This window comes from Bombina bombina, chromosome 8 (assembly GCF_027579735.1).
Source record: "Bombina bombina isolate aBomBom1 chromosome 8, aBomBom1.pri, whole genome shotgun sequence".
Lineage (NCBI taxonomy): Eukaryota > Metazoa > Chordata > Amphibia > Anura > Bombinatoridae > Bombina > Bombina bombina.
The window spans coordinates 8059462-8078867 of NC_069506.1; the positions used below are offsets into that span (position 1 = coordinate 8059462).

The following is a 19406-nucleotide window of genomic DNA, read 5'->3' on the forward strand; positions in this document are numbered from 1 at the left end:
ATAGCTTATTTTATATACGAAGGATCAGACTATTATATTATGCAGTGCACCGAGCTGCTGTAATTCATATTTGGATTTCTCCTGTTTGATGCTGTGGATGGCAGTGCTGAGACCAATAAAGGGGACAGCGAAATGTGGCACGCATAATTATGACTTGTTTATGTCTGTGCAATAAAACAGCAAAAGGGCTGAAAATGTTTTGCCTTTTTTTTATATAAAAAAGTGTCAGATTGTGTCTCTCATACACTTCACTGACTCTGTTTAAAGAGCAATGGAGAATTGTAGTTGGTGAGTTAGATTACTACATCAATATGATGTCTGCCTTTTGTATTCATCTGTTGAATTTTAAAGTATTCTAGGGTATTGATTCATTTGCATTTTTTGTCTGAGCAAAATGCATCATTAAAGAAACAGGAAAAAAGTATTCTCTATATTGTAAAACAAAGCGACTGTTAACTAATATTAATTATAGTGTTTAGATGAAGAATTTCTGTTTTTTCTTAAATTTGTGCTTCATTTGTATTTTTTGTCTCATAAGCAACATGGTGGATGTAGAACTTCATTAAATGCATTGTTTTACTTACAATCTGATCTTTGTTTAGTGTGAAGCTGTATCAGTATAGAATAAAGATTGTTCTGTAAAATATGTAAACATCTTCTTTAAGATGCACATTTAAAAGTATATATTTCCATGAATATATCTGTATCAAACCCTTTATTCTATAATGTTGTAATAAAATGCACTGTAATGGGAATATGCATTGTTTTATTGTTAGACATTTTACTGTTTTTGTTTCACTTATTAGGCTCTCAGTCCTGCCTCTTTAAACATTCACCCTCTGTTTCTTCAGTTTGGGGGTTAATCTGCATAGGGTCAGATCTTTATATCTATAGATGCTTCACTGTATATTTTCCAAAAACTTGATCAGCCTGGGATTTAAAGGGAACTAGGTCTTTGCAATACACAACTGATAAAGGACTTTTAATAGTTGACTAATTAACCCTTCCAACTCATCAAAAGCAGCTTTGTTCTGTCAATGGGTATCTTTCCTTCCCCCCTGGCCAAAGAAAACAAACACATTCACAAATGAAATGATGATTCTTTCCTTTCTTTCATGCAAATAGTCTCTCTTTTTTCACATATAACATTGCACATAGTTGTTGCAATCTTTTTAGGATCATTGGTTTTGAGTTTTGCAAGCTGCATTTTTATTTAGCAAAACATTTTTGTTTAAGATTTATTTATTTATTTTTAAAGCAGATCCCTATCAGTTTCATCTATGAAATGCTTACACATGCATAAAAGTAGACAAAAACAGAAGGCTTTTATGGATAGGAGTAAACTGTAACCCATATTTTAACACTCCATAAATTAAGTGTAACACTGTATTTTTTTCCCCTTTCTGTCTTAGGTCTATTATTGTAGACAGCTCTCTTACAATCAGTGATCAATTACTCTGTATTATCTTATACACTGATTGATAAGCTGTGCAGGTGTTTGCTTTTTAAACCTATGTCAAGGTATGTTAAAATGCTAAAGGAATATTTGTTTTTTTCCCCGGGTGACATCACAGTTAAGAGCTTGGGTTTATTTGGTGCTTTTTACTGATCTGTATTTATCCCTCTGACCCCCACACTGTAAAACTGCTTTCTGCTTCGCAAGAGACAAAAACATTCCGCCTTTTGCCACACAATAGGACTGGCAGCTTTTGTGGGGTCTGTTTTCTTAACTCTTATCCTGATTTATATACATTTATCTGGTCTGTTTTTTTATATCTTCTTGTTGTTAGTTTAGTAAAGTTTAGGCTGCAGCATATATGTGTTTGTATCCTCAAGTCTGGGTTTTCTAGAGCTAATGAATTTGTTAGTAATAATCCTTTATTTGCCGTCTCCCTGGAGAGACGTTTGTATTTTCAGCTCAATTCTATCTCAGCTGGATGTTAGCGCTAACCTCTATTTCAATTCATTTTGTTCTTAATAGTTCAAAAGTATTTCATTCCTGTGTCTTTCTTCTTCTGGGCAAGGAAATAACTGACCATTTAGAAGTTGTTTTGTAGTTAATCAGGGTTGTGATGTGACTGGATTTTTGTTGTTTGCAAAAAATATGTATTTTGTCAGTTTTTTTATTTTTATTTTAAATGAATCTCCAGAATTGTTGATCAACAGCTTATCCACATGTTGGTGTGGTTGTTTTTTTTTTTATGTTTTTTTTTTTTATGGTTCTGCTCTCTTGAAAAATAATGTGGATTTGTACAGTAGTGCAGCAGGTGAATGCCAGAGAGGGTCATTTTTCTTTTTAAATCAATCGGAAGTTTAACATGTTGATACAGCAATCTCTGTGAGGTGTGTATGTATGTGTGTTAAACAAAATAATATATAGTGTGTGTATGTGGTACACATGCTGTCATCTGAACCTAAGATTAAGTTCCACTATAATTTAAAAACCTAATGTATTGATTAGCAGAGTTGCAAATATGATTATAAAAACTAGGGTGTGGTCTGTAAATGGTTAAAGGCTGTAGGATGGCTTATGGTTAAGTAGCAACAGTTTACTTTTGTTGGTGGGGTGCAAGGAACGTGTTATCCTATATTTTTATATAGAGCTATTTGGAAACATTTCTTCTACCAAATTGTGTGTGGTCTTCTGGACTGAGCTGCGATAACTGTTTTTTTTTATTAGATTGTAAGCTTTTAGGAACAAACCAATATCCAGATACCAGTAAGTGATAAGATATTGTGTGCTTGATTGTGTTTTTATTGTAACATTGAGTTCATCCCCTTAGTGTGAATGTATTTTTATGTCTCTCAGACCCTGTGATGTGCGGTGTGCTAAATCCTGATATCTACAATAAAACATCCTTCCAGCCTTCATGGTCTTTTGTTAAAGAGTAACCTTAACCTGTGTTTATGACCACAACTAGCTTGGAAGTGAGAACTGAGACAATAACCACCCTGGCTGTGTCTTCTACTGTCCGTTGCACCCCCTTATAGAGGGGGAATAGATTATCTGGGAGTTTATGTATATAAGCAATTTAACGGGACTTTATTTGTGTTAGAAGCTGTAGTCTTTGTATAGCAGCTTGCTGTGAGCTCTGCTGCTTTGCAGATAGATATTTAAGCACAAACCTTAGTCCTTGTACAGTATGGCAGAAACCCTTTCAGTCTCCTCTCCAAAAGTTACCTGTTTTAGGGAAGTATTATCTGTTTTCAGGTGCATGGAATTTTTACAACATTTATGTTCTGTCTGTACACATAGACAATCACCACTAGCAGGTAGCACAGAATACATCTCAGTATGCTAACAAATCTATATCATGGTCTGTCTGTACACATAGACAATCACCACTAGCAGGTAGCACAGAATACATCTCAGTATGCTAACAAATCTATATCATGGTCTGTCTGTACACATAGACAATCACCACTAGCAGGTAGCACAGAATACATCTCAGTATGCTAACCAATCTATATCATGGTCTGTCTGTCTGTACACATAGACAATCACCACTAGCAGGTAGCACAGAATACATCTCAGTATGCTAACAAATCTATATCATGGTCTGTCTGTCTGTACACATAGACAATCACCACTAGCAGGTAGCACAGAATACATCTCAGTATGCTAACAAATCTATATCATGGTCTGTCTGTCTGTCTGTCTGTACACATAGACAATCACCACTAGCAGGTAGCACAGAATACATCTCAGTATGCTAACAAATCTATATCATGGTCTGTCTGTACACATAGACAATCACCACTATCAGGTAGCACAGAATACATCTCAGTATGCTAACACATCTATATCATGGTCTGTCTGTCTGTACACATAGACAATCACCACTATCAGGTAGCACAGAATACATCTCAGTATGCTAACAAATCTATATCATGGTCTGTCTGTCTGTACACATAGACAATCACCACTAGCAGGTAGCACAGAATACATCTCAGTATGCTAACAAATCTATATCATGGTCTGTCTGTCTGTACACATAGACAATCACCACTAGCAGGTAGCACAGAATACATCTCAGTATGCTAACAAATCTATATCATGGTCTGTCTGTCTGTACACATAGACAATCACCACTAGCAGGTAGCACAGAATACATCTCAGTATGCTAACAAATCTATATCATGGTCTGTCTGTACACATAGACAATCACCACTAGCAGGTAGCACAGAATACATCTCAGTATGCTAACACATCTATATCATGGTCTGTCTGTCTGTACACATAGACAATCACCACTAGCAGGTAGCACAGAATACATCTCAGTATGCTAACAAATCTATATCATGGTCTGTCTGTCTGTACACATAGACAATCATCACTAGCAGGTAGCACAGAATACATCTCAGTATGCTAACAAATCTATATCATGGTCTGTCTGTCTGTCTGTACACATAGACAATCACCACTAGCAGGTAGCACAGAATACATCTCAGTATGCTAACAAATCTATATCATGGTCTGTCTGTCTGTCTGTACACATAGACAATCACCACTAGCAGGTAGCACAGAATACATCTCAGTATGCTAACAAATCTACCGTATATCATGGTCTGTCTGTACACATAGACAATCATCACTAGCAGGTAGCACAGAATACATCTCAGTATGCTAACAAATCTATATCATGGTCTGTCTGTCTGTACACATAGACAATCACCACTAGCAGGTAGCACAGAATACATCTCAGTATGCTAACAAATCTATATCATGGTCTGTCTGTCTGTACACATAGACAATCACCACTAGCAGGTAGCACAGAATACATCTCAGTATGCTAACAAATCTATATCATGGTCTGTCTGTCTGTACACATAGACAATCACCACTAGCAGGTAGCACAGAATACATCTCAGTATGCTAACAAATCTATATCATGGTCTGTCTGTCTGTACACATAGACAATCATCACTAGCAGGTAGCACAGAATACATCTCAGTATGCTAACAAATCTATATCATGGTCTGTCTGTCTGTCTGTACACATAGACAATCACCACTAGCAGGTAGCACATAATACATCTCAGTATGCTAACAAATCTATATCATGGTCTGTACAGAAGTACATAGAGGATTATCACATTAACAGCCAATAGTATATTATTTTACAGTTGTATTAAGGTTCTATTTGGTTTTGTTGATTGATGTGTGACATAGTTAAAGGGACAGTTCACCCAAAAAATGTCTCCCATTTAAATTGTTCTTAATCATACCTTTTACCTGCTGGAGTGTATTAAATTGTTAACAAATAGCTCCTTTACCCCTATTTTGACCTTTTGAAATAGTTGATTTAGCTTGTGATTTCTCAACCTATACTGAAAGTTTTGATACTGGAGTCTCAGCTATTTAATAGCCTAAGTAAACACAGCCAGCAGAAGAAATTACACTCCCATCGGGGTGCAGGATAGTTAAGAAATGATAATTTTCCATTGTTCTCTCTATGTATTGAGCTTTAGTTTTCCAGACAAATATAAGATAAGGAAGCAATTGTGTGTACACAAATTGATAACATAACGAGATCTGATATAACCTGAAGCTCAACCCATTGTAATAGGCTGTGGTTTAAAAGCACAAAACCAGCTACTTCATATACACAAATAAACCTGAAAATGCTAATTCTCATACATTTTATACTCTGCAGCTGGTATAACAAGTCGTAATGGAAAAACAATTTTACAGTGTACCGTCCCTTTAAGGTTTAGAGCCTGTACTGAATGTGTGTGTTTATTTGGAACATCACTACTCCCTTTACCATTCACCATTTACAACACACACCTTTTCTCTCTTCTTTGCAAATGGCTTTGTGTTCTGTATTTTTATGTTAATATGGGATATGCATATCGGTTTGTATGTTCATGGGACTTTACTTGATACATTTTGTTTGTTGAAAATATATTCTTCCTCCCCCCCCCCCATTTTGATTAAAGGGACACTAAACTTACATTTTTTTTCTTTCGTGATTCAGATAGGGCAACGTTCTAATTTACTTCTATTGTCAAATTTTCTTCATTCTCTTGGTATCTTTATTTGAAAAGCAAGAATGTAAGTTTAGATGCTGGCCCATTTTTGGTAAACAACCTGGGTTGTTCTTGCTTATTGGTGGATACATTCACTCACCAATAAACAAGTGCTGTCCTGTGGTCTGAACCAAAAATTGTCTGGCTCCTTAGCTTTTTCAAATAAAGAGAGCAAGAGAACGAAGAAAAATAGATAATAGGAGTAAATTAGAAAGGTGATTAACATTGCATGCTCTCTCTGAATCACGAAAGAGAAACAATTTGGGTTCAGTGTCCCTTTAAACTACTAAAATGTGTAAATAGAATTGTTTTTCAATTGCTGGACCAGTGTGACCCCCTCATGAAAAAGCTTGATAGCCGAGCATATTCCTGCTTTAGCTGTAGGTTCGGTCCAGCTTGTATTGTAGGGATGCAGAACTATTTGCCTTTTTCACTTTAATTGCTGAATAGATGGTCTGATAACTTTACCTTTTTAGAATGTTGTAGCATTTGTTTTTATTATTGCTGGGTCTGTGGTACCGATATCCCTTATGAGACTGTGATTAGTGTAAAATTGCACATCTAAGCCATTTGTAACAGCACAAATGAACTCCTGTAGGTTTGCACTGCTACTGTACCTTTTAACAGGAAATCGTACACCAACTCTAATCTTCAGACTTGCCTAATAGAGCGTCCTATTGCTTCGCAAGCCTTTAGATACAATTCCTTCCTTCTTATTGTACATAGAATATGTCTACAAGATTTGTTTCATAATCCATTTTATGTCAATTGGCTCAAACATCCCTAAAAGGGAAATACTTTAAAAGTTGGCCTGTCTTAGTTATCTGTAATTTGTGTCTCTTCTTGTGACCAATTGGGTTAGTTAAAGGGACATAAAACAAGTTGGAATAGAGACAAAATATAATCTGTACTTTACCTGCAAATTTATACTGCAGTGCCTCGCCATTAACCCTTTCTTTTAGGTTTCTGAATTGTACAGCTCTAACTCCCCCTACACAATTCCTTCTATGGCTGTATCTATATCTATCTTTGTTTGGTAGAATGCAAGACTTTAACACTCATTATCTGCTGGAGCTGCCTAGAAGCAAATAAGACGCTGTGATCTCAGTTAAAATACAATGCCTGTGTGTCTGATGCTAAGCACTGATAGGGGGTGAATCAGACTGCTCCAGGCAGCATAGCTATGTTACTAATTTTGTTTGTTTTTGAAAATTAAAAATTGCTAGCAAGTATTTTTTTAAATAAACATTTTTTTTTTATATGCAAACTATTTTTACTTAAATCAGCCCTTTTAGGATATGCCCAGATCTCAACATGTTTTATTTAAAGGCATAGAAAACCCAAAGTTTCTCTTTTGTGATTCAAGCAGAGCATATACTTGAAAAAAATTCCAATTTTTACTTCTATTAAATTTGCTTCATTCCCTTAGTATTGTTTGTTAAAGGGACAGTCTACACCAGAAATTTTATTGTTTTAAAAGATAGATAATCCCTTTATTACCCATTCCCCAGTTTTGCATAACCAACACAGTTATATTAATATACTTTTAACCTCTGTGATTATCTTGTATCTAAGCCTCTGCAAACTGCCCCTTTTTTCAGTTCTTTTGACAGACTTGCAGTCTAGCCAATCAGTGCCTGCTCCCAGATAACACTGTGCTCATGCACGTGAAGTTATCTATATGAAATATGTGAAAAACTGTTAAAATGCAATCTGAAAGAGGTGGGCTTCAAGGTCTAAGAAATTAGCACATGAACCTCCTAGGTTAAGCTTTCAACTAAGAATACCAAGAGAACAAAGCAAAATTGGTGATAAAAGTAAATTGGAAAATTACATGCTCTATCTGAATCATGAAAGTTTATTTTGGCCTAGACTGTCCCTTTAAAGAGACACATAGGTTGGTGTCTGGAGCACTTCATGGCAGGGAATAGTGCTGCTATTTAGTACTCCTGCAAATGGATAACATTCTTTCAAAACTGCTGCCATATAGTGCTCCAGACACGAGCACACTCCTGAGCTTTACGTCCCTGCTTTACAAAAAAAAGATACCAAGAGAACAAAGGAAAACTGATATATAAATAAATTAGAAAGTTAAACCAGTGTGAATCTTAATAAGCAGCTCTAATTTAGTTGTGTAGTATTATTGTTTAATCTATGTATTTTTTTCTTTGTATCCATAGGTCATCTAGTTCCTGATAGTGGCTCACCATAAGAGACGGACAGCCTAATGACTAGACCTCAGGAGCATTATGGATTTGACTAATATGGGTATGATACAGCTGCAGAACCCCAACCACCCCACGGGGCTTCTGCTTAAAGCCAACCAAATGAGATTGTCGGGGACCCTTTGTGATGTAGTGATAATGGTTGACTCTCAAGAGTTTCATGCCCATAGGACAGTTTTAGCTTGTACGAGTAAAATGTTTGAGATTCTGTTCCATCGAAGTAGCCAGCATTACACATTGGACTTTTTGTCACCAAAGACCTTTCAACAAATTTTGGAATATGCTTACACTGCCACTCTGCAGGCAAAGGTGGAGGATTTGGATGATCTGCTGTATGCAGCAGAAATACTAGAAATTGAGTATTTGGAAGAGCAATGTCTCAAGATCTTGGAGACCATCCAAGCTTCTGAAGAGAATGATGGAGAACTTTGCTCAGGAGATAGGTCCATGGAAGATGAAGAAGATAGGAAGGCGAGGTTCATTAAAAATATGTTGAACACAAAGCATTCCAGTGAAGAGAGTGGCTATGCTAGCTTGGGAAACCAGAGTTTGGTGGATCAGAGTCCATCAGTGTCAACATCTTATGGACTTTCAGGCATGAGCCCTACAAAAGCTGCTGTAGATAGCTTGATGACCATTGGCCAGTCATTGCTCCAAGGGGCATTGCAACAAAATGCACTAGACTTGCACTCCACAAATAGGCTCCAAGGTGTCTCTGAGGTGAAGACAGAGGTTATGCAGGTTGATGAGGTCACCAACCAGAACAGTCCAACAAATGAGTCCAGTATCTCTGGTGGGGACAAATCTGATGACAAAAGTAAAGAGAGCCCTGGAACTCCAACTCGCAGCAGTGTTATCACGAGTGCTCGAGACCTTCATATTGGTCGTGACGAGAGTGCTCCTGACCAAGCACCTGAGTTAGGTCAAAGCTTTCAACTTGCGGCAGAACATGCTATGTCCCAAGCAGAGAAACCTCTTAGTGTCTTCTCTGCATTCCCAAATCACAAGGGAGACTCTATGATCGGTGTGCCAACCTCCATGGCGTCTGCCCTTCACATGCAGCCAGCACTGGCGGTATCCATGGACTTCAGTGCATATGGAGGACTTCTTCCACAAGGCTTCATTCAGAGGGAGCTGTTCAATAAATTGGGTGAAATTGCAGCTGGAATGAAGAATGATGTTCGAAATCTCACTGAACGATGCAGTGTTTGTGGGGCAAATCTTCCAGATAATGACTCAATTGAACATCACAGGTAAGAACTGCATGGGTGATGTCCATTTCAATTCCATTATCTAAGTGTGCACAAGCTTTTTTGTATATGCATACTTTCTGAGGCACCAGCTCTTACTGAGCGTGTGCGAGATTCATCTAAGATATATAAGTGTATTTGCTGATGGCTGTCACATGATGAATTAGCAAGGAAATTAAACTGACATTTGTCAGAAAAAAAATCTACTACTCATTTGAGATTCAAACTAAGTGCTTTGCATTGTGTTTTTATTTTGCATTTATTGTTTATGCTCTGTGTATAGTGGCTTTCACTCTGCATAGCAACACACAGTACTGAATTAACACTTTCCTGCTGTTAGGACGTTTCATGCTGCGCTGGCTTTAGCACCATTAGGACGGCATGGAACGTCCTAGCCATTTTGGCTCTCCTGAAGCCATAGCGGCTTGGTAGCAGGCTGGAGGATGTCCCATCATTGAAGTCAAGCCATGAACGAACGCGTGATTTCAATTTGTTTACATCACAACTTCGTTCCGATGTAGACAATTTAGTCCAGACGGGAAAGGGTTAAACATGTTATGTGTTTATACAACTGATGAGGACCATTGTTATGGTTTTATTGGTAAACAATAGCCCCGCCCCACAACCATGAGGATTTATTAGGTAAATTTATCTATGCTTAATGGTAAAGTAGTAAGGTAGTGTAAAAATAAAATGCTCCTTCATTTTGCACTAGATGAGGATATGGCCAGTTCTTGGGGCATACACGCGTATGCTTCTCATTTGCCGTATCCTCATCTGCAGTAGAACTGGATCAGCTCTTTATAGGAATTTGTTGACAAATAAAATGCTTTGTTGTAATAAAAGTACAGGCGAGAAAACTCCATTTGTTAGGCTTAAAGGGATACTGAACCAAATTTGTTTTATTTTATGATTCAGATAAAGCAGCAACTTTCTAATTCCTATTTTCAAATTTCCTTTGTTGTCTTGGTATCTTTATTTGAAAAAGCAGGAATGTAAGCTTAGTAACTGGTCTAATATCTTTTGTTCAGCACACTGGATGGTGATTGGTGGCTGCATTTAGCCACCAATCAGCATGGCCTACCCAGGCACTGATCCTGCTAGATAGAATGATTCAGGCCAAGAAAAGATTAGTCTAAGAATAACATGTAGATGTATTTTTTTAAATTTTCATTAGCTGCTTGAATATTGACATAATAAGTGTAACGTTTTAGTGTCTATAAAACAATGGGAGCTGCCATATTGTAACTTAAGTTACCTTCTCTGCTGGGGCCAATTAGGGACAGTTATACATAGGTCACTAGAGTGTGCAGCCAATGGTTGTGCTGGATTTAACAGAGTTCTGCACTTCCATTTCTAACAGGAACTGAAAAGCTCACAATTTCAGAATGGAATTACAGGCAAAGGCGACAAAATAAATAATGAAAGTATATTGCAGAGGTTATTTTATTTATGTGTGTGTATATACAGTATATATATATCGCCATCTCAAAGTGTTTAATGTCCCTTTAATACCATGGAATAACCCGGTAGCTCATTCTTGTTTATAAGAATATTCAGACCTGTGTACAAGAACTGTTGCCTGTCTCTTTAGACCAGGGTTTACTGGTGCCCTTGATCACAACAACTTGAAGTAAAGCTGTTTAACTACACATATTGGTTAATGGGCTGTTCTGTCATTTTAACACGAATGATGCAGCGTCTATGTGTTTAAACCCCTGTCTCACAACCAAGCTGTTTTCGCTTAGTAACAGCAGTTCTTTGTGGTGTTTGAGCTGTGCTTTATCTATCTATGTATTTAATTCCTTTGTGGGGTTGACTTGCACGATCGCTAGTATTATAATTACACTAACAATATTAAAGCAAGTCCTTATTGCACTAGAATAGTCCTGTAAAGCTCCCCAGAGTAAATGGGGAAACCTTTTTACATTTTCCCCAACCCTCTTCATTCTTAGTAAACCTGGTCCCCTGCGTTCCAAAGCTTCTCAATCCTGTTTGGTCAGATAGGATCTGTTTTTACCGCCACTGTATATCTGAGAAGTATCATCTCTGAGATTAGGTAAAAAGACTGGGTTTTATAGACATCATGGGATCCATACTGGTGTGACAAACAGATTTACTGCAGCAAACTGAACATTATAATGAGCTTATAATTGTACCTCCGCTATAGACAGAACTGTGCCACGCAGCACCTTCCTGCTCGCTTCTCGTAAAGTTTGTGCACTGCTCTAAACAATCACTGTCTAGACTGTAGCTGCCCTAGGTTAACTGCAGCATGCGGCAGAATTAGCCGTCTCTAGGAAGTGCGGTAAAAACAAAAGCGAGAGATGTTTTACAGCAAAGGAAGGAGAGAAACACTTTATCATACACACATATAAAGGTAAAGAACAGTTTAAATCCTGCCCCTTATATATTGGGGAGAAGAAGACATTTAGTTAAAGTGAGGGCCACACAAAAACTAGCATAAAAATAATGAATCAATTCTCCTTGTGTTGCCAACAACCATTACTATGCAGCCGGTTTGTTGTCTGGGATGGTTTGATTCACATCCTTCTCAGCTATTGGGTTAGTGTCCGGGTGTAATAAAATATAGAACTTGGAACCAATTTGATTTTGTAGGAGCCACCTAAACCTTTTAAGCCGACATTTTTTTTTCTCCTGGTATCTTTAAAGGGACACTGAACCCAAATGTTTTCTTTTGTGATTCAGATAGAGCATGAAATTTTAAGCAACTTTCTAATTTACTCCTATTATCACATGTTCTTTATTCTCTTGGTATCTTTATATGAAATGCAAGAATGTAAGTTTAGATGCCGGCCCATTTTTGGTGAACAACCTAGGTTGTCCTTGCTGATTGGTGGATAAATGCATCCACCAATCAAAAACTGCTGTCCAGAGTTCTGAACCAAGAAAAAAAGCTTAGATGCCTTTTTCATATAAAGATAGCAAGAGAACGAAGAAAAATTGATAATAGGAGTAAATTAGAAAATTGTTTAAAATTGCATGCTCTATCTGAATCACGAAAGAAAAATTTTGAGTTCAGTGTCCCTTTAATGATGAGGATTTATATTTCATAAAACCCTTTAAAGGGAGAGTAAACCCAAAAAAATCTATTTCATTAATTGAAAATTTGATTTATAAATAATCATCAATATAAATGTTACAACTTTTTAGATTATGCAAGAAAAGTGCACTTGAATATATAATCATTCCTAAGCCCTCAGTGATACTAATTATTCATGTCGTATCCCAAACGGCTACCTGGGTTCCAAGCTTGTGAACGCACATGGGTTCCTTTTTAAAAGCACGTTGTGGGGTGGTGGAACCCATGGTTAGGTTCCCAGAGGCGGGTGCGGCGCTCGAGGCTCTGAACAGAACTCTCTGGAGTGTATCTACCCTCGGCCTTTAATGCATGATCTGATTGGTCCGTGTCTCCAAAAGGTCACCGGATGCACAACCAATCGGATAATGGTTTCAATTTGTCGCTAGCACCTAGTTCATCAACGGAGGAGAGGTCACAAATTAGTCAAATTAAGCTGTGCTATGCCGTGCCTGGTATTTTCATAGGCTGGCTTGATTTCGGCACGCTGGAATATTTATTGAGAAGATTTTAAAGTGTTTTTATTAAAGTGAGTGTAAATTCAGATGAATCAGTGTAATAATCCTATTAAAAACAAGGGCACTTTAATTCATCAAAATTTACATTTTACTAGTTTTCTTCAAATACTTACCTTTTTTTAATCTTCACAGCCGCTCCAGCGATTCCCCCCGGCCGTCGGAAGCCTCTTCATACGTCAGAAATGAAGAGGGCTTACGACAGGCGGAGGAAGCGCTGCAGCGGCTGTCAGGATTAAAAGGTAAGTATTTGAAGAAAACGAGTGAAATGTAAATTTTGATGAATTAAAGTGCCCTTGTTTTTTAATCGGATTATTAAAAACCGGGCACCGATTTTATCTGAATTTCCATTCACTTCAAATATTCTTGCATTTTCTAACATGATATTTATATGCATTGTATTTTTTTTTTCTCTACTTTTCTATTAATATAAACTGTTAAATAAATAAGTTTGCTGGTCCTTATGTTGGCAGCTCAGAATATTATCTGGCCAACAGCTACTGGGGGCTGCTTTTGTAGCTGGTTTTACCCCTTTAACAATACTGGAATATCTGTTGTATGGTTCCGTGAACTCCAAATTGTTTTGTGTATCATTCCAAGTTAGCTATTTGGGCCTTGTGCAATAGGTACTCTATATTTAGCCAATTACATCTAATGTTCCAAAGGAGCAGGTATGACTTGGCGCTTAATTTGTTTTTCTATTCCTTCCCAGTAGCGTAGAAACTGTAATTAATTGGCAGAACATTGCTGATGTACAGTACAGCTTGTGACATCATGTCATAAGCTTTTCACGAGCGTGAGTGTTGTCCCTCGCACAGAACACAATGTACTTGCTGGAGCGACTGGCCAATGAGCATGAGTTAGCCCAGAAGCGTGCAGTCTTGTGCCATGTGCATAAGTTTTTAGGTGTGTCTGACAGAGAACAGGTACAGTACAGGGTGTGGAATGTTCTCATCTGTAACATTCTGTACTCTTTATTAATTCCACCTATTTAATGTCTGCATCAAATCCTTTTGTGAAGTAGCCGGTAATTTAATCTCAAAACAAACAAAGCTTCAAATAATCATTGAAATAGTTTTGTGTAAATAGCATGCTGGTCTTTTTATGTTCATTTAGGAGTCAGAAAATTTGGGAACTTTAGGTGCCAGGTAATGGTTCTTGTATTTAGATAATGAGTGTGTAACTTTAGAATCTATCTAAAAATGTAGTGCCAGAGAAGAATTCTAGGTTTATGATTTGGTGAAGCACTGTGTGTGTGTGTATGTGTGTGTGTGTGTATATATATATATATATATATATCTCATATTACATATTACCACTGGCTCCTAAATATTCTTAGTTGCATCTATATTTTAAACAATTTGTTGACCCCTGGTATAGTTTACTAGTCAGGGGTTAAAAGTCAATAGCCCAGAGTGAAAGTTACTAGTCCACTCAATGTTAAAGATTGGAAAAGTCAAACTTGTCTGCTGCAATTTTTTTACTTGCCTGGGGATAGTGGAAATTTCAAGCTACATCTAATTTGTTATAAAAACTGACTTAACTGGGCAAACCAAATGGTATATCTGTCCAAATGCAGTGTAACCATACAGGGGTGTGGTGCTTTTAATTTTTTTTTTTTAATTATATGTAAATGTTGAACTGTCACAGTCTTCAATTTGTAATTAATATTTAAATATCACTAAGCCAGTTGCTTTAAACTTTATGAATATGGTTTTGCAAATATGTAAGTGGTACCTGAATAACCAGGAATTTCTCGGCAGTTCATGTTGCCTTTTCAGCCATTACTCATAGTATAGAAGTTAATTGCTTGTTATAGGTGGAATGAATTACTGTACAATATGTACTACAGTACATTCCGCTGGGAGTCATATTTACACCTATCAGTGATGTATAAAATATTGTGATCAACCTGTCTTATTTTCTAGGCTACTATATAACCGGATCGTATTCAGATCAGTGTGAATATAATCTGAGACACAAACTGTTTTATCTGGCCAGATGTGAAATTGTTTATCACTATGTAGTTCAAAACTGGTAGCCTAATATTAGACTTTGTGTAATATTTAGAAAAGTTCTGCACCAATAGTCAAGTTGGATGTGCCAGTGAGTTTTTATATTAAGTTATTAGCGCTACGGACTCTGAGTATAATAATAATTAACTTCACATTACATCGTTATCTCCACCATACAAATTATATAAATTACTAATGCTGAGACTAAAGGTGAAAAGGTGTTTGTGTTTTTTGTCTCTAATATGATTAAACTGCTAGTGTATTTTGTAGTGATAGTCACAATATTTATAATATAGATCTAATGGTGCCAGTGCCTCTGTCACAGCATTGTGAGTAACTGTTTAGGAAATGCCCAGAATCACTGCTGGGTGTTGCTTGTAAGTTTTTTTTTCTTTCTGCAAAACCCAGAACGTCATTATGGCTGCACTGGGCACTATCAAGTTGTGGGGGGGGGGGGTCTTTTTTTTTTTTTTCCTGCAACAAATTTTTTGGCACCAAGGAAGACTCCCCCTCCCCTCTTTTTTGTCCCTCAATAACAAGCACACTAAACACTATTCCAGGTGCATACTCTGCTTTAAATACATTTGCAGCTTATAAACCATTGAAGTGTGTGTTATGTGTTCCTTTTTTATGTTGAGAATTTTGTTGCAAACCTAGTTTTATATAATTTAAAAACAATAAATTGAAATTTGTCACATTATGTCAATAGGGAAATCCTAGACTTGCCAGTCTGTATTTACCTGCAGAGTATACATTCTGATAAGACGTATAATATACAAACAAACACAATTTGCTGGTCATAAAATAAGGGCTCTATAGTTGTGTGCAGTTGCTTTGACCATGACTTCCGGCACACCAGGCCAATTTTCAAGGGACCACAATATGCAATGACCAACTAATGAAAAGCCATTTTTCTAATTTTACCCTAAACCACTGCAATAATGCTGCCAAAATCTAGCAGTGATGACGTTTCCCTGGACACAACATTGTCAAGGCCACAGCAATTGCCACCGGAAAAGAGGTAATTTCCATAATGCCACTGGGTGCGCTAACCTAAAGCCAAAATGTTTTTTTCTGTAAATATTGTCCTTATTTGTAACACAGCACCAGATTCCGTAGCTCTGTATATGGGATGCAGTAGATAAAGATAAGATGGGACCGATTGATACAGAGGTCTGCTCCCCAGAAAGCTTTACAATCTCATTGGCTGAGACGGTTTTGCATCTAGAGGTCATGTCTCAGTCCAGTTAGTCTCCGCCCAGAAGATTATGGTCCAAAAGAACCACAGTTGTACAGTATGTCCTGTCAGTCTACTGGGGTAGACTCTAAAATTCATAGTGTTTTTTGCTCGTCTTTCCCCTTTGACTGACATCCTTGTTTGCTTAAGAAATTGCCCAGCTACAGAGTCAACCAAATCATTCACTCTGGCCTTATCAGACGGCCAATAAAGATAACGTTTGAGAAAACACTTGACTGATAAATACCACTCCCCATTGGTTTCTGCCCAGGTTGCAATTTGTAATTAACCCCTCATGAAACAGATACATGTTAAAGGCACATTTTTCCCTCTATGTAATAGAGCAACTGTTAAATAGGTTTCAATATGTTTTATGTAAAATATTTTTTTAAAGCAAAGCTATTGGGATTTTATAAACGTACAGGAAATGCAGACTTGTGCGCAGCAGATACTGAATGATTAGTGTCTGAGGATTACAACAGCTCTGTCGGTTGACACATTTCTGCTACCTGAACAAGTGTATTCATAAACCGAAAAATAAATATAGTTTTTGAAAACCGTGTTATACATTTTTGAAGTAATCTCTTTTTTTTTAGATGCTTCAAAGACAAGAACTGAATGGTGTTAGAGTTTTTTTTTTTTATAGCTTTACTAACTAAAGGAAACCGATAGAGGCTGTATTGGAAAATCTTTTTGCTGCTCCTCGAGATCTGCGAACCTCACACCAGCAACTTTTGTTCCCCCCCCCCCCCATACTCACTTCCCTTCGCCCACCTTCTTCTTTTTTTTTTTTTTTTTCTTTAAACAGCAATTGTGGCCACAAATTCAAGAGAGGAAAAAAACCCTCAACATTTACACGGAGGTGTTATTTCCCCCATTTTACTACATCATATTCTCTCAAATCTGTTCCATTTTACAATTACTAACTTTCTTTTCTGCATATTTGATATTTATTTCCTATTCAACAATCTTAAGCGATTAAGGCGGTGGATAAGGAACCCTCATCTATTACAAATCAGCTATATGTTCTTTCAGACATAGTGAGTGGTGTTTCAGTCCCCTCCATTTTGTGCCGCACTAGTATACGTATACGTTACAAATCTAGCTCACAGGCTTAAACTGCTTATTTTTTGGGGGGAAATGAGGTACTGTATGTAAATTCAATAAATGAAGATGATATCTGAGACAATTCCTTCATATTAAAGTCAAAATATTTAATCTTCAGCTCCAAAATATATCATTAGTCGCTCTTCATCTGCTGCACCTCTCTGCCAATCCCTTCACTGGCTTCCTCTTGCCTCTAGGATCAAACACAAAATTCTCACTCTGACACACAAAGCCCTCAATTGCATTGCTCCCCCCTACATCTCAGACCTTGTCTCTAGATACTCTCCCTCCCATCCCCTTCGCTCTGCCCATGATCTCCTACTCTCCTCCTCTCTTGTTACCTCCTCACATTCCCGTTTACAGGACTTATCCAGACTGGCTCCCATCTTATGGAATTCTCTGCCTCGCTCCACAAGAATCTCCCCTAGTTTAAAAGCTTCAAGTGCTCCCTAAAGACTTTACTATTCAGGGACGCTTACAACCTACACTAACCTTCCTATCTCCACTGCTTTCCCCTTAAACCCCATAGCATGTAAGCCTATGAGCACAGCTGTTTGTAGTTCACCTTCATAAGAGCCGACTACAACAGTGCAACTCTCGGCAGGGCCCTCTCTCCCCATCTAATCCCTGTAATTGTTTTTATATACCACCTATGTTCATAGCGCTGCGGAACCTGTTGGCGCTCTACAAAAACCTGATGATGATAATATCTGACAATCGGTATGGTTTAATGGGTGGTGTATGTATCATCTGCGTGTGAACTTTTTATAGTGGCCCCACTGCAGAAGTAGTTTAGTTGGTTGCAGTACAAAATGTTTATTCGTTAATACAGAGTTTTTAAATAAGGAAAAATGATTAAAACATTGACAGTGTTTCGGGGGAAAGGGGTCATATCTCTATGGGTGGGCGATTGTGTGATACTTTACATCTTACATTTGCTGGGTTTCAAGAATACACCCCTTAAAAAGGTTCTTCTGCAGGGGGTTATCTTATGCGTGTGCACTTCTGTGTAGCATTTAGCCGGGTGAAAAAAAGGCAACATACAGAAGTATGGACCTCAGAAAAAACACTATTCAGATATAAACTACTGGCAAAATAATCCTATAAATGGCATCATGATGTTTTGTTTTTTTTTTAATCTGTTTAGTTAACCATTTGTGGTGGATTGGACTTTGTTTCATCATCAATGAAATTAAATTCCCCCTTCCATCCTAAATAGGGTTTGTGATAATATACATTTATTTTGCTTAAAGGGACATTATACATTCAAATTTTCCTTTGCATAAATGTTTTGTAGATGATCCATTTATTTAGCCTATACAGCTTAAAAAAAAAAGTATACTTTTGCTTATTTTTAAATAACATTGCGCTGGTTTTCAGACTCCTAACCAAGCCCCAACGTTTTAGGAGAATACTGATGTCTACCTATCCAGCTTGCTCCTGTTTGTGTAAAGAGTATTTCATATGCAGAGAAAGCGGGGTAGTGTCTGCTTTTTTTTGCTATAGAACCACTTTCAGTGGGTGTTTCAGCTAAACTGGGAGCTTCTAAGTGTTTTATTTAATACAAAAAAAAGTTTTATACTGGAATTTTTAGATCAGTATCTGTGCATATTATCCTTTATAGTAGTGTCTATTACATGCAGTTAAATGAGAACTGGTGTACACTATCCCTTTAAGTGAGCAAGTCACCTGACATATATATTTAAATGAAGTGTTCAGCTGATGCTCTGTTCATTATAAATGAATGCATTCTGTCTCTCTAGTATTACTGGGGGTATCTACACGGCATGTAAAGGGTTAAGTACAGTGTGGGGTGAGGGGCTAACACTCCTGATTAATGCCAGCCCTGAAACCATCACTTGTAGCAAAGAACCTTTGGGTTTGAGTGTTTATTATTGGCACCTGGTATCGCAGCCCTTTAATAG

At 37.3% G+C, this 19406-nt stretch overlaps 1 protein-coding gene across 1 annotated transcript in view; it reads left to right on the forward strand.

Moving 5' to 3' along the window:
* Positions 1–19406, forward strand: part of ZBTB16 (zinc finger and BTB domain containing 16) — a 197132-nt gene that overhangs the window by 1874 nt on the left and 175852 nt on the right. Inside the window, exon 2 of the mRNA XM_053690112.1 lies at positions 8213–9510. Coding sequence (XP_053546087.1) covers positions 8282–9510 — 1229 coding nt within the window. The 5' untranslated portion in view covers positions 8213–8281. The remainder of the gene's footprint in view (positions 1–8212; positions 9511–19406) is intronic.